This window comes from Myxine glutinosa, chromosome 6 (genome assembly GCF_964187855.1).
Source record: "Myxine glutinosa chromosome 6, kmMyxGlut1.1, whole genome shotgun sequence".
In the NCBI taxonomy this organism is placed as follows: domain Eukaryota; kingdom Metazoa; phylum Chordata; class Myxini; order Myxiniformes; family Myxinidae; genus Myxine; species Myxine glutinosa.
The window spans coordinates 108,172,237-108,186,249 of NC_136266.1; the positions used below are offsets into that span (position 1 = coordinate 108,172,237).

The 14,013-nt window shown below is 50.0% G+C and overlaps 1 protein-coding gene across 1 annotated transcript in view; it reads left to right on the forward strand.

The window, feature by feature from the left end:
* Positions 1-500: 500 nt before the first annotated feature.
* Positions 501-14,013, forward strand: part of LOC137430165 (calcium-binding protein 8-like) — a 90,374-nt gene continuing 76,861 nt past the window's right edge. The window contains exons 1-2 of the mRNA XM_078781060.1: positions 501-507; positions 792-935. Coding sequence (XP_078637186.1) covers positions 501-507; positions 792-935 — 151 coding nt within the window. The remainder of the gene's footprint in view (positions 508-791; positions 936-14,013) is intronic.

Genomic DNA, 14,013 nt, shown 5'->3' on the forward strand with positions numbered 1-14,013 from the left:
ATAGTTGTTTTGTCAAAAGATGCATGTTCCCATTGTTGAGGATTGACTCAATCGACTGGTTGTTGTTGTTGTTGTTAGCGAATGCATATTGGACTGGGATTTAATTATGAATTCAGTCTGCTGGTTTCATCATTACTGAGGATCTAGTGCCATTGATGTAGTGCCACTGCACATTTGCGCAGTAATTTGTAATTTGCTCAGGAGATAACTCAATTACTTCTTAATAGGGACACTTTGGGATCTTAAATGTCGACCAATTTAATGGTGGCAGATGGGACGCCCCATTTAACGTCTGATATGCCCACATATTGATGATGCCTTGCATGTGAAACACTAGGGTGACAGTATATAGCTGGGTCAGGATTCGTACCGAGGCTAGGGAGCTCAGATCTGAGTGTGCATTCCTCTAGACAATTCTGCAAAGCCTAATTCCTACTGGTCAAGTAAGGCAGTTGGTGCTGTTTGTTCCTCCATATTGAATCATAAAGTTATATTAAACAATGGCCAGTATTGCTAACTGATATGAAATTCCACAAATGTCAAGTTAAATTCAACCTCAGAATATTTGCATATATCATTATGCTACACTACTCAACACTAATATTGTATAAATCCCTTGGGAAATATTTACTTGCAAAAGCTTTCAATACACACCTCACATTCCCCTGTCACCACCTCCTCTTAACCACCTCTTCCTTTTAGTTTGATATGTCTTGCACTGCTGCCTATCCATCCACCCCACCCATTAATGTGCCCCCCACCCTCCCACTCCCCCCCCCACCCCTTCCCAGAAATTCGTGACGCATTCCGGGTGTTTGACCGCGATGGCAATGGATTCATCTCCAAGCAGGAGCTGGGCATGGCGATGCGCTCCCTTGGCTACATGCCTAGCGAGGTCGAACTTGCTATCATCATGCAACGCCTCGACATGGATGGTGAATAAATGACAATTAATAATAATGGCATTAAATAATAATAACAGTTGTAGTTGTAGTAGTAGTAGTAGTGGTAGTAGTAGTAGTAGTAGTAGTAGTAGTAGTAGTAGTAGTAGTAGTAGTAGTAGTAATAGTAGCAGTAATAATAAAATACAACAAGCGTTACGCCTCGGTCCCCCGTCGGTGAAGTGATGTGAGTTGACAAAGTGGAAGACGCAAGGCGGCCATCTTGGATTTTGACGTGTCGACCCAATTTTCAATAGCGTTCTTCCTTATGCGTAGATACACCCACACACCAGATTAGAAGCTAGTAGTTCGTTTATTTTTACTCCCGCCAGGGAGTAATGCATTCGCTCGTGTCTGTGTGTGTGTGCGTGTGTTTGTGAACAAGATATCTGGAAAAGTTCTGAACGATTTTGGCTGAAAGTTGGTGGGATGATTGCCCTTGGGAGAAGGAAGAATTGATTAGTTTTTGGTGAAGCTCAGGAAATTATTCCGGATCCAGGAATTTTTTGGGGATTTTTTTTTTCTGTTTTCCTTTAAAAACCATTTTCTCTGCAATAATTGGACCGATTGAGAGCAAATTTTTACCATAGGAGGGACTCGGTCTGCAGAATATTTTAATGGTAATTCTGACGTCACAGGTCACGTGGTTCGGCCGCCATATTGTTTTGAGTGAAAAACACTAAAATCCAATTTTCTCCAAAACGCCTGAACGGACCGAGGCCAAACTTTGCAGGCAGAATCGCATACCCATGACGAACAAAAAGGTCAGCGAGCATGACGTCATGCATCACATGGTTTCAGAGTTATTACGTTTTTAAGCACAAACATTTAAAACCTAGCTCCTCCCTCATTTGTGATCCAATCGAGGGGAAACTTCACAAATCTGTTCAGCATATCAGTCTACTAAAATGCCCTTTTGGAATTTGCGATAGGTCACGTGGTTTGGCAGATATCGTTAATTAAACGCAAATAATAAAAACATTTATATCTCTTGAACCACTTCATTGATCAATGTGAAACTTCATACTGTAGTAGAAGTCATGAAGAGTAACAAGTGTGCAAAATTTGAAGATGATTGGATGTACGGTCTGGAAGCTGGAAGTTGTTATTGCGTGAAGAAGAAGAGTCATCGCCTCTGAACGATTAATTATTTATCACATGTACAGACTTGCAAGCATCGTTTGACACAATGTCCCGGGTTAATTTGAACCTCAAATAAAATTATAATTCCAGATTTGTCAATGGCTGAGGTATATTAACAAACAAATAAAACAGATTTGGCAAATTTCGAACTTTAAAAAAAAAGATCGCATATTCACCCAGGGTTGTGAGAGGCTGAAGACGAAGAAACCCCGCAGGCTCTGCGATTTTCAGGTTTATTTATCTATATATCTACATATCTGGGCAGTGTCTGTTGTCACTGAACTACTCCCTGAAACTTTTGTTTCTGTGGTTGTGAAGTGTTTTTAATAACGTGCTGGTGGTTTTGAATCACGTGGTGGTGAGGTGTTTTTAAATCACGTGGCTGTGAGGTGTTTTTAATTAACATTGTGATATGAAAATAGTTTTCATATTTGTTGTAAATGTAGTTTAAACTCGTGGTTATGCGTTAGAGCGGTGTATTTTTTTTAGCAGCGTCGTCTTCAATGTTCATTTTTTTTCTAATAAAGACATATTCTGTCATTTTAAAACCACCAAAGTGTGTATTAGGTTTCCCCATTTCATAAAATGTATCGTTTGATACGTATAATGCTTTAAAACTGTTTTTTTTTGTTGTTTTTTGTTTTACCTCAGAAGAGATATTAAAGCGCGGCATTACGCGCGCTGCTTGTGAGCAAGGAGGAAGCGGACAAGCGGTAACATATAAACGTCTTTATTGTAAGAGCACACTGTAACACTCTACTGCTCCGGGCTGGTCGCCCGGTGTATATCATGAGGCCACGCCTACCCCTCGGGCGTGGCCACCGCCCACTTGGTGCGTGGAATGATGTCACCACGCCAGTGGGCTTTTGTGTCCGCCACACGCGCCCCCCCAGAATTCCCGCGCACCTGGAGGGCCAGTTTGCGGGGCATACGAATGACCCGGCCGAAGCGCCCCTTGGCAATCGGCGGCGTCCGGGGTGCAGGGATGCCAGGTGGGATGCCCCTGGCTGCCCCTGGGATGGGTGCAGGACCGGGGGGCGGCGTGGCGGCGGGGCTGGGCGGTGCCGGGGGTCCGCCCGCAGGAGGGCGGCCCCGACGTGGGGGTCGGGCCACTGGCGGTGGATGGTCCACATCGAGGTGGGCCGGCTTGAGGCGGTCTACCGAAACGCGGTCAGGAGTACCGCCGATGTCCAGGGTGAAGTGCTTCACCCCGGTTGCCAGCACGCGGAAAGGCCCGTCGTACGGGGGCCGCAGTGGTGTCCGATGGGCATCGTGGCGGACGAAGACGTACTCTGCCGTGCGAAGCTCCGGGGCGACGTGCGTCGGTGGGTGCCCGTGGCATGCCGTTGGCACCGGGGCGAACCTCTGGGCGGTCTCTTGCAGAGCGGAGCGCTGCTGCGCCGCGGACCATGGTGCCGTGGAGTCGGGGAGGAACTCGCCCGGCACCCGCAGCGGTTGCCCGAAGACCAACTCCGCCGCGGATGCGCGCAGGTCCTCCTTGGGCGCCGTCCGGAGGCCCAGCAGGACCCAGGGGAGCCTGTCGACCCAGCCGCCGTCGCGGAGGGTGGCCCGGAGCGTGGCCTTCAATGAGCGGTGAAATCGCTCACACAGGCCGTTAGCCTGGGGGTGGTAGGCCATGGTTCGGTGCAGCCGGACCCCGAGCCCCTGCGCAACCGCCTCCCAGAGCTCCGAGGTGAACTGGGGGCCGCGGTCGGATGAGATGTCTGAGGGGGCGCCGAACCGGGCGACCCAGGTGGCGATGAAAGCCTGCGCGACATCGGCCGCCATTGTCGCCGCCAAGGGCACGGCCTCCGGCCACCGGGTGGTGCGGTCCACCATGGTGAGGACGTAGGTGAAACCCCGCGAGGGGGGCAGAGGTCCCACCAGGTCCACGTGGACGTGGTCAAACCGGCGTTCCGGCACCGTGAACGGGGCCAACGGGGCCTGGGTGTGCCGGTGCACCTTGGCGCGCTGGCACGCGAGGCACGTCCTGGCCCAGCCACGGACGGCCTTCCGGAGGCCATGCCAGACGAACTTGTCAGCGATCAGCCTTTGGGAGGCCCTCGCGCCCGGGTGGGACAGGCCGTGGATGGCGTCAAACACCTGGCGCTGCCAGCCCGCGGGCACGATGGGGCGAGGACGCCTGAGGGAGACGTCGCACAAGAGGGCCGCGCCCGCGCCTTCGAACGGCACCTCGGTGATGCGGAGGCCCGTGACGGCGGTCCGCAAGGCCTGGACGTCGGGGTCAGCGGCCTGGTCCGCTGCCATCCGGGCATAGTCGATGCCGAGGTGGACTGCGTGGGCGATGGCCCGGGAAAGGCAATCCGCCACCGGGTTGTCCTTCCCCGCGACGTGCTGGATGTCCGTCGTGTACTCGGACACGGCCGAGAGGTGACGCTGCTGCCGGGCCGACCACGGCTCGGTGACTTTGCCCATCGCAAAGATCAGCGGCTTGTGGTCGACGAAGGCAGTGAACGCCCGGCCCTCGAGCAGATGGCGGAAGTGCCTGACCGCCAAGTGAAGTCCGAGCAACTCGCGGTCGAAGGTACTGTAACGGCGTTCGGGCGGGCGAAGCTGCCGGCTAAAGAACGCCAGCGGTTGCTAAGCTCCACGCACCCATTGCTCGTGCACCGCGCCCACCGCGTAGTCCGAGGCATCGGTGGTGAGGGCGATCGGTGCATCGGGCGCCGGGTGCGCGAGCATGGTGGCGTTAGCCAAGGCGAGCTTCGCGCCCGTGAACGCCGTGTCCATCTGCTCGGTCCAGGTAACGTCGCCTTTGCCCGGCTTACCTCGGAGAGCTTCGTGCAGGGGGCGCAGGAGCTGGGCGATACGGGGCAGGAACCGATGGTAAAAGTTCACCATGCCCAGGAACTCCTGCAGCCCTCTGATCGTGCGGGGGCGTGGAAACCCCTTCACCGCCTCCACCTTGGCCGGTAGGGGGTGGGCTCCGTGCCTGGTGACACGGTGCCCCAGAAAATCGATTGTGGCGGCGCCGAACCGGCACTTTGCGGGGTTCACAATCAGGCCATGCTGGCCCAGGCGTTCGAAGAGCGTGCGGAGGTGGCGTAGGTGCTCTTCGCGGGACGCGCTGGCGACGAGGATATCGTCCAGGTAGACGTAGACAAAATCCAAGTCACGCAGGACGCTGTCCATCAGTCGCTGGAACGCCTGAGCCGCATTCTTCAGACCGAAGGGCATGCGCAGGAACTCGAAGAGTCCGAATGGCGTGATGACCGCCGTCTTCGGGACGTCCTCCGGCCTGACGGGGACCTGATGGTAGCCGCGTATGAGGTCCACCTTCGAGAAGAAGGACCTGCCCGCCAAACGGGCGGAAAAGTCCTGAATGTGGGGGACGGGGTAGCGGTCGGGAGTCGTGGCGTCATTGAGACGGCGATAGTCCCCGCACGGTCGCCATCCCCCGCCGGGCTTCGGCACGATGTGCAGCGGCGACGCCCAAGCGCTCTCTGAGCGCCGAACGATGCCGAGTCGCTCCAGGGTAGCGAACCCCGCTTTTGCCACCGCCAGCTTCGTCGGCTCGAGGCGGCGTGCCCGGGCGTAGACCGGTGGCCCGACGGTGGGGATGTGATGGGCCACCCCGTGCTTGACGGCCCCCGCCGAGAAGGTGGGCCGCATGAGGGCCGGGAAGCCGGCGAGGAGGCGGGTGAATGCGTCCGCTGCCGGAAGCGTACAGACCAACGTGGCCGGAACTGAATCGTTCGGCAAGCCGCTTGGCAAGCCGCTCGTTGAGCTGGGCAACGCACAAGCGAGTGGGCTGAACGTCTCGGCCTGGACAAGCCGTCTGCGCTTGACGTCGACCAGGAGCCCATTAGCGCACAGGAAGTCCGCGCCAAGCAGTGCCATGGGCACGTCGGCGGTGACGAACGTCCATCGGAAAACCTGCCCTCCAAACCGCAGAGAGAGGCAGCGTTTTCCGTACGTACGGATGGGCGTCCCGTTCGCGGCAAGCAGCGCGGGGCCCCCACCCGCGGCGTGCTTGTCTGACGTGCCGGCGGGAATGACACTCACCTGCGCTCCCGTGTCGCACAGGTAACGGCGCCCGGAGAAGGTGTCCGTTATGAACAGCAGGCTGTTCGAACGGCCGGCGCTCATCGCCACTATTGAGCGCCGGCCCGGGCGTTTCCCGACCCGTTGAAGGAGCACGGCGGATGACACCGCCGAGCTTCGTGGCCGAACTTGGCGTGGAACCAGCACCAGGTGGTGGAGCTGGAGGAGCGCGGCTGGCTCCGCCAGGCCGGTGGAGTTGGCGGGTTTCCCCGCGGTGGCGGTTTTCGCCGCGGCGGTGGGCGGGGCGTGGCGGCGTTCACGAGGTGCGTATCAGCATGCTGCTGAACATCAGCGTGCTGTAGAAGCTGATGCTGTGGAACATGCTGCTGAACATCAGCGTCGAGGGCCGTGACGGCCACGCCGACGCTCGCCCGCGTGTCCGAAGCGGCGAAGTACCTGTCCGCCTCGGCTGCCAATGCTCGGGGTTCCGTTAGCTCGGTCCCGGCCAACGCGAGGCGAACCTGCGCTGGAAGTTGGCGCCGGAAAAGCGCCCGGAATAGCGAACCGGGGGCTTCGTCGCCCAACAGTGACAACATATGGTCCATTCGGACCGACGGGCGCGTCGCACCGAGCTTGGGGAGATCCAGGAGGCGGTCGGCCCGTGCGTCGTCCGTGAGGCCGAACGTGGCTAGGAGTAGCCGCTTGAGTGCCTCGTACTTGTGGCCGTCCGGTGGGTGGCGAAGGACGGACACAACTCGAGCGGCCATGCCGGGCCCGAGGGAGGCGACGACATGGCAGTAGCGCAGGTCGTCGTTGGTGAGGCGCCGAAGCTGAAATTGGGCTTCGGCTTGAACGAACCAGACTTCGGCCTGGGCCTCCCAAAATTCGGGAAGTTTAATCGCCATTGCCTTGTCGTTGGCCATTGCAATGGCGTCGTGTTCGGAAGGATCGCTACGGCAGATCCAACGTCGAGGGTCACCAGTAAAGCGCGGCGTTACGCGCGCTGCTTGTGAGCAAGGAGGAAGCGGACAAGCGGTAACATATAAACGTCTTTATTGTAAGAGCACACTGTAACACTCTACTGCTCCGGGCTGGTCGCCCGGTGTATATCATGAGGCCACGCCTACCCCTCGGGCGTGGCCACCGCCCACTTGGTGCATGGAATGATGTCACCACGCCAGTGGGCTTTTGTGTCCGCCACAATATCAACATTTACCTCAGCGAATGCCAATCGCGGTGTCAGTATTTGATGAACTTATAAAGACTTAGGTGACTTATAAGTGTGAGAAGCATGTGCACGGGATTCTTCCCAGAAGAATGAGTGGTCGCATTGACTTGTACGACTTAAAATGAGCGAGTTTTGTTTTCACGTTTGGGCCAGTTTTACATGTTGTATCCCAAAGGAATGAAACGAACGTTTTGCCTGGCTTACAATTTTATTTGAAGTCACACATGCCTCAAAATACACCCACTTATATGGAATTGAACGCTGAATCCGAAAATGTAAGTGAAATTGCCTTGTTTTTAAAAAAACTTTATCTTCTATATATTCTAAATATATATATATATCTGTGCAGTGTCTGTATTGTGTTGTCTTGTCTTGTGTTGTCACTGAACTACTCCATCAAACTTTTGTGAAATCGTACTATTCCAACTTGACCCACGGCGGGAGTATGCGCTCTACTGAGTGGCGTTCTAGTTCAAGATATTTCGCTCACAAGGTTCAGACATATATATGGTGGCGGCCATCTTGGATTTGGACGTGGCGACCCAATTTTCAAAAGCCTTCTTCCTTATGCCTAGATACACCCACACACCAGATTAGACGTTGGTACTTCGCTTATTAGTCCCCTACCGTTGTACACCGGAGGGGACTATAGGTTTGCATGCCGGCCCTCCATCCGTCAGTCCGTCAGTCCGTCACGCAAAGAACAGTTTTCCGGACTTTTTTTCCTAAACGCTTAATGCTAATGATTTTAAACTTGGCACATGGTTTCCTCATGATAAGGTACAGATCAAGCTGGAACTTCACGACGTTTCGATCATTTTTGACAAAGTTATGGCACTTTGAACTTTGGGAATTCTGATAATTCTGATGATCCTTAACTCAGTGCCATTTTAAGTTTTAATTTCCTTTAAAAACCAATTTCTCTGCAATAATTGGACTGATTGAGATAAAATTTTCACCATAGGAGGGACTCGGTCTGCAGAATATTTTAATGGTAATTATGACGTCACAGGTCACGTGATTCGGCCGCCATATTGTTTTTCGTGAAAACACGAAAACCCCTTTTTCGCTGCAACGGCTGAACAGATCGAGGCCAAATTTGAAGGTGGAATCACATACCCGTGACTAACAAAAAAAGTCAGCGAGCATGACGTCATGCGTCACATGGTTTAAGAGTTATGACGTTTTTAAGCATGCACCTTTAAAACCGAGCTCCTCCCTCATTTTTGATCCAATCGAGGGGAAACTTCACAGATCTGTTCAACACTAAAATGTCCTTTTGGAATTTGCGATAGGGCACGTGGTTTGGCGGATATCGTTAATTAAATGAAAATATTTTAAAAAATGGATATCTCATGTTTATTCCAGAGTTCTCCTCAAGCCGCACCGTGCGCCCTCAGCCTCGTCTGCGAACGTCAACAGTGCGACACAGCGCGCGGTTTCGGGAGGGGCGGAGCCAAGCCGAGCAACATATATATACACATCGATCATTGATCTTGAACCGGAAACTATAATAAATTACTGATATTTAGCGACTCGAAAGGTTCTTTATCAACAACTTATTTTGTCGTGCTTCTGCTGACCTGTCTGCAAGGTGTATAAATCGAAGTCCCGAGTGCGAATCACAGGTGAGTCTGTCCTGAGGTAATTTGCGATTGGGAACGATTCAGAACCTGTGGGTAAATAACCCTTGGTAATTTCCCCAACAGTTTTCCGGACGACAGACTGCCGGTAGGGGACATGTATTGCAGCACAATACTCAGAATGCTTGTTTTTCAAGATATTCCGCTCACAAGGTTCAGACATACATGGCGGCGGCCATCTTGGATTTTGACGTGGCGACCCAATTTTCAATAGCGTTCTTCCTTATGCGTAGATACACCCACACACCAGATGAGAAGTTAGTAGTTCGTTTATTTTTCAAGATATTTCGCTCAAGTTTCAGACATATATATGGTGGCGGCCATTTTGGATTTTGACGTGGCGACCTAATTTTCAATAGGGTTCTTCCATATGCCTAGTTGCACCCACACACCAAATTAGAATTCGGTCCTTCGCTTATGCACGCACGCACGCATGCATGTCCGCACGCACGGACGCACGCACGGACGGACGGACGCACACACGGACGGAGGGGAAAACCATAGTCCCCCTTTCGCTCCCCGGTGCGACGGGGGACAATAATAATATATACCGTAATTTAAAATCTGCATCGCAATTGTTTTCTAACTCTTACAGTTTTGGTCAATCGCGACCAAACTTGAGCATGCATACCAAGGAGGCCTGGAAGGTGGCGGGTGTTTTAAAGACATTGGTGTCACTATTCCCAAGGGAGGTGGGTGGTCATGAGGAATGTTCAAACTGTCACTGAAAGTCAAGAGGGTGTAATGCACAGCTGTAAAAAGTCTCTGAGTCACCAAGAGTTTAAACAACAGTCTGGGCAACTATTGGGGACACCACTTCATGGTGGTTGTACCCCTCAAGTCGGGGGGCCAAATCTTCCCCATCCTTTCCTGCTGCCCAGATTTGTCAGGGCAGTGCAGTCATGGTCAGAGTGCCAATTGGTAGGCTACCCAGGGACCAGCCCTTTCCCTCCTGTCTCTGTCATCTCCATCTATATCTCTTTCTCTATCTCTCTATCTCACTATATCTCTCTCTATCTATCTCTATATCTCTCTATCTCTCTATATATCTCTCTATCTATCTCTATATCTCTCACTATCTCTCTCTATCTATCTCTATCTATCTCTATCTCTCTCTATTTCTCTATATATCTCTCACTATCTCTCTCTCTCTCTCTCTCTCTATCTCTATATCTCTATATATCTCTCTCTATATCGCTCTCTCTATATCTCTCTCTCTATATCTCTCTCTATATATCTCTCTCTCTATATCTCTCTCTCTATATCTCTCTCTCTATATCTCTCTCTCTATATCTCTCTCTCTCTATATATCTCTCTCTCTATATATCTCTCTCTATATCTCTCTATATCTCTCTCTCTATATCTCTCTCTCTATATCTCTCTCTATATCTCTCTCTCTATATCTCTCTCTCTATATCTCTCTCTCTATATCTCTCTCTCTATATCTCTCTCTCTATATCTCTCTCTCTATATCTCTCTCTCTATATCTCTCTCTCTCTATATCTCTCTCTCTATATCTCTCTCTCTATATCTCTCTCTCTATATCTCTCTCTCTATATCTCTCTCTCTATATCTCTCTCTCTATATCTCTCTCTCTATATCTCTCTCTCTATATATCTCTCTCTATATCTCTCTCTCTATATCTCTCTCTCTATATCTCTCTCTCTATATCTCTCTCTCTATATCTCTCTCTCTATATCTCTCTCTCTCTATATCTCTCTCTCTATATCTCTCTCTCTATATCTCTCTCTCTATATCTCTATCTATATCTATCTCTATCTCTATCTATCTCTATCTCTATCTATCTCTATCTCTATCTATCTCTATCTCTATCTATCTCTATCTCTATCTCTATCTGTCTCTATCTCTATCTATCTCTATCTATCTCTATCTATCTCTATCTCTCTCTATTTCTCTATATATCTCTCACTATCTCTCACTCTCTCTCTCTCTCTCTCTCTCTCTCTCTCTCTCTCTCTCTCTCTCTCTCTCTCTCTCTCGTCACCGGCTGGCTGTTGGTGTGTTGGGTGCGGTGTCATGGCGGCTCTCCACTTCGTGTCTTGAGTGCTCTCCCCTCCCCTCCCCTTCCCACCCCTTCCCTCCCCTCCCCTTCCCACCCCTTCCCTCCCCTCCCCACCCCTCCCCCTTCTGGGAAAAGGCAAATCAGTGAAAACTCCATCACTGGAATTTAATGTGATAACAGGTTTGCCTTATTAGTGGAAAAGGATACCTCCACTAGTTCAACCATTACCAAGGAAAAAGTGGATTCTAATTTTCCAATCCCAGTGAGTGCTCCTGATCCCTCAGACAGTGTCATCTCACACGAGGACGTTCATTGTGCAGCTTCCTCCTGTCAATCGCAAGAGGAGGAAAAGCACTTAAAATCTCCCCCTAAAAAAGGAATAAATGAAGAAAATGAGGACACAGAGAGTATAAAAGAGGATAGTTTAAATCCACTAAAGGAGAGTGACATCCATGAACCGAGCACCGTGGTCATGTCACAAACAGGCTTGGAGTCCCCCACCTCGCATCCAGAAGAATCCTCAAATGTGACTCCGGCACAAAACGTTCCAGAAGAAGTTTCTTTTATTGAAACTGAGAAATCATGTGATGTGCGCCAATCAAGCCGAAACACCAATTGATTCCCCATATGAAGAATCTGATGGTGAGGATCAAGAGGAGTCCTCTCAGATTCTAAAGGCTGTAAACAGCCCTTCGGATGACGAGCTTCGGGACTTCTTGAGAGATTCCTATCGGAAAAGGAACATTGAACTGAAAGATCATTTCCTTGATCTTCAGGTGTTGATTTTTAAATTGAAGGAAATTGTGAATAACCCTGACACTCCAAATTTCACTGATGCTCAGAAGCACCGGCTAAGAAAAATGATCCAGAAAGCTCGGCAGGAGCTTCGTAAATGAGGTCCCTATGGGTTTTTTGATCTATTTAGTTATTTATCTTCTTTCTTTTTCCGAAAGAATGAGTGTTAGTTTTGGCAGTCTAAACATTAACGGTGGTGCTAGTTTAGATCGCAAAGTTCAGGTAAAAGATCTGACCCGGCGTTTGCACCTGGATGTCTTGTTACTGCAAGAAACGCATGAAGATCTGAATGCCCAAGCCCAGTGGAGAAGGTTAATGAAGGGCCAGTGGTTCTTTGGTGATATCAATTGTCTCACTGCTGGAATTGCTTTCTTTGTCTCTTCCTCATTAACACGCTCACAAGTTCAATATAATGAATTAATTCCCGGACATCTGGCTTGTCTTCAATTCACTGCCAATAATCAAACCTTTGTTTTTGTACACATTTATGCTCCCAGTAAGAATGCTGAAAGGCACAACTTCTTTCTAAAACTAGAGGATTTTCTTAGTACAATTGACTTAAATGGCTCTTTTATAATGAGTGGCGACTTCAACTGCACTCTTGACCCTGTTTTAGACAGAAACAGTGCGGAGCCACATCCTAGATCTGCCAAACCCTTGGAGAAAATCATTAAGATGAAGGGATTAATAGATGTCTGGTGTATTCAGCACCCTATGCAACGTCAGTTTACTTGGGCTAGATGTACGTCTCTGATACACACTCCAGCCAGGTTAGACAGAATTTATGTCAATACTGTAATGCTTGACAAGATATTGAAATCTGATATCGTGCCTTCTCTTTTCTCTGATCACCTGGCTGTAACTTTGTCCTTTAAGCTTGCTCTGCAGCAACATGGCAGTCCATATTGGAAGTTCAATGTCATGTTACTGGAAAATGCTGCTTTTTGTGAAGCTTTCAAAGTGTTTTGGATTAGCCTCAAAGAAAGAAAGAATAATTTTGATAACCCGATATTATGGTGGGACTACGCTAAGGCACAGATCGCTGTCTTTTGCCAACAGTTTAATTATTTCTCATCTTTTAGTATAAAAAGGGAGAGGTTCGCACTAGAAAAGGAAATAATGAGGTTACAAACTGATGTGGCAAATAACCCCAATAGAACAAATAATAGTTTGATTATGGAAATGAAGACTCTACTAAACAACCTAGTCGAATACCAAGCAAAAGGTGCAATGGTCCGTCTACGGATGGATCAGCTATATACAGACTTGGCATTTAATATGGAATATATTTTTTTTCTTGACTTGGGTTTACTTTCTTAACTCAGTGTATCAATCTGGTGAGTTTATTTTACACTTTGGTGATTTATTTGTTAAAAGAACCATGTCACTGTCTGTCGCAGCAAGAAGTCAACAACAGGATTATATCACAGGTGGCGTGGCAAAATGTACGGACAGGTGCATTTGATGATTGGCTTCACAGTCGGGTATACAAGGGTTGTTGCGTTCTGTATTAGTGGAAAACAACTGCTGCACGTCTCCAAAAGTTATTGCCGCTTCCTCTGGAGATGGTCCGTCAACTCGACAATGCTGTTCGTCATGGAGTGGTGGCTTTACGAAATTATGGCATGAAACAGCGTGCTATTGCTCGGCAGTATGGCATCACTCAAGGTCAGGTGTCAAAGATCCTCAAACGAAATGCTCAGAGGGGTGTCCCTACTCCAATACCGAGGCCAGGACGTCCCCGCAGAACCACAAGGAGGGATGATCGCCAGCTGCACCGGTTAGTCCGCAATGGCCATACCAAGTCAGCTAATCGGCTTAGGGCTGAGTGGCAGCAACTGACAAATGTGCCTGTATCCAGAAGGCTAGTCAACCAACGACTGGTTCAAGCAGGCTATCGTGCCAGGCGTCCCCTGAGAAAGCCACGCCTGACCAGACAACACCGCCAGCGCCGATTGCAGTGGGCCAGAGAGCACCATCAATGGCAGCCAGGATACTGGAATCACGTGATCTTCAGTGACGAGTCTAGATTTCTGGTCTATCGTCAAGATGGCCACGTCCGAGTGCGCAGACAAGTGCATGAAGCCTACAACAAAGATTGTATAGTGCCAAGAGTCCAAGCTGGAGGTGGTGGGGTGACTGTTTGGGCTGCTTTTCATGCAGGGGGCAAAACTGACCTGGTTGTTCTGAATGGAAACCTGAACCAGTTCAAGTACAGGGCCTTTCTGGAAGAAA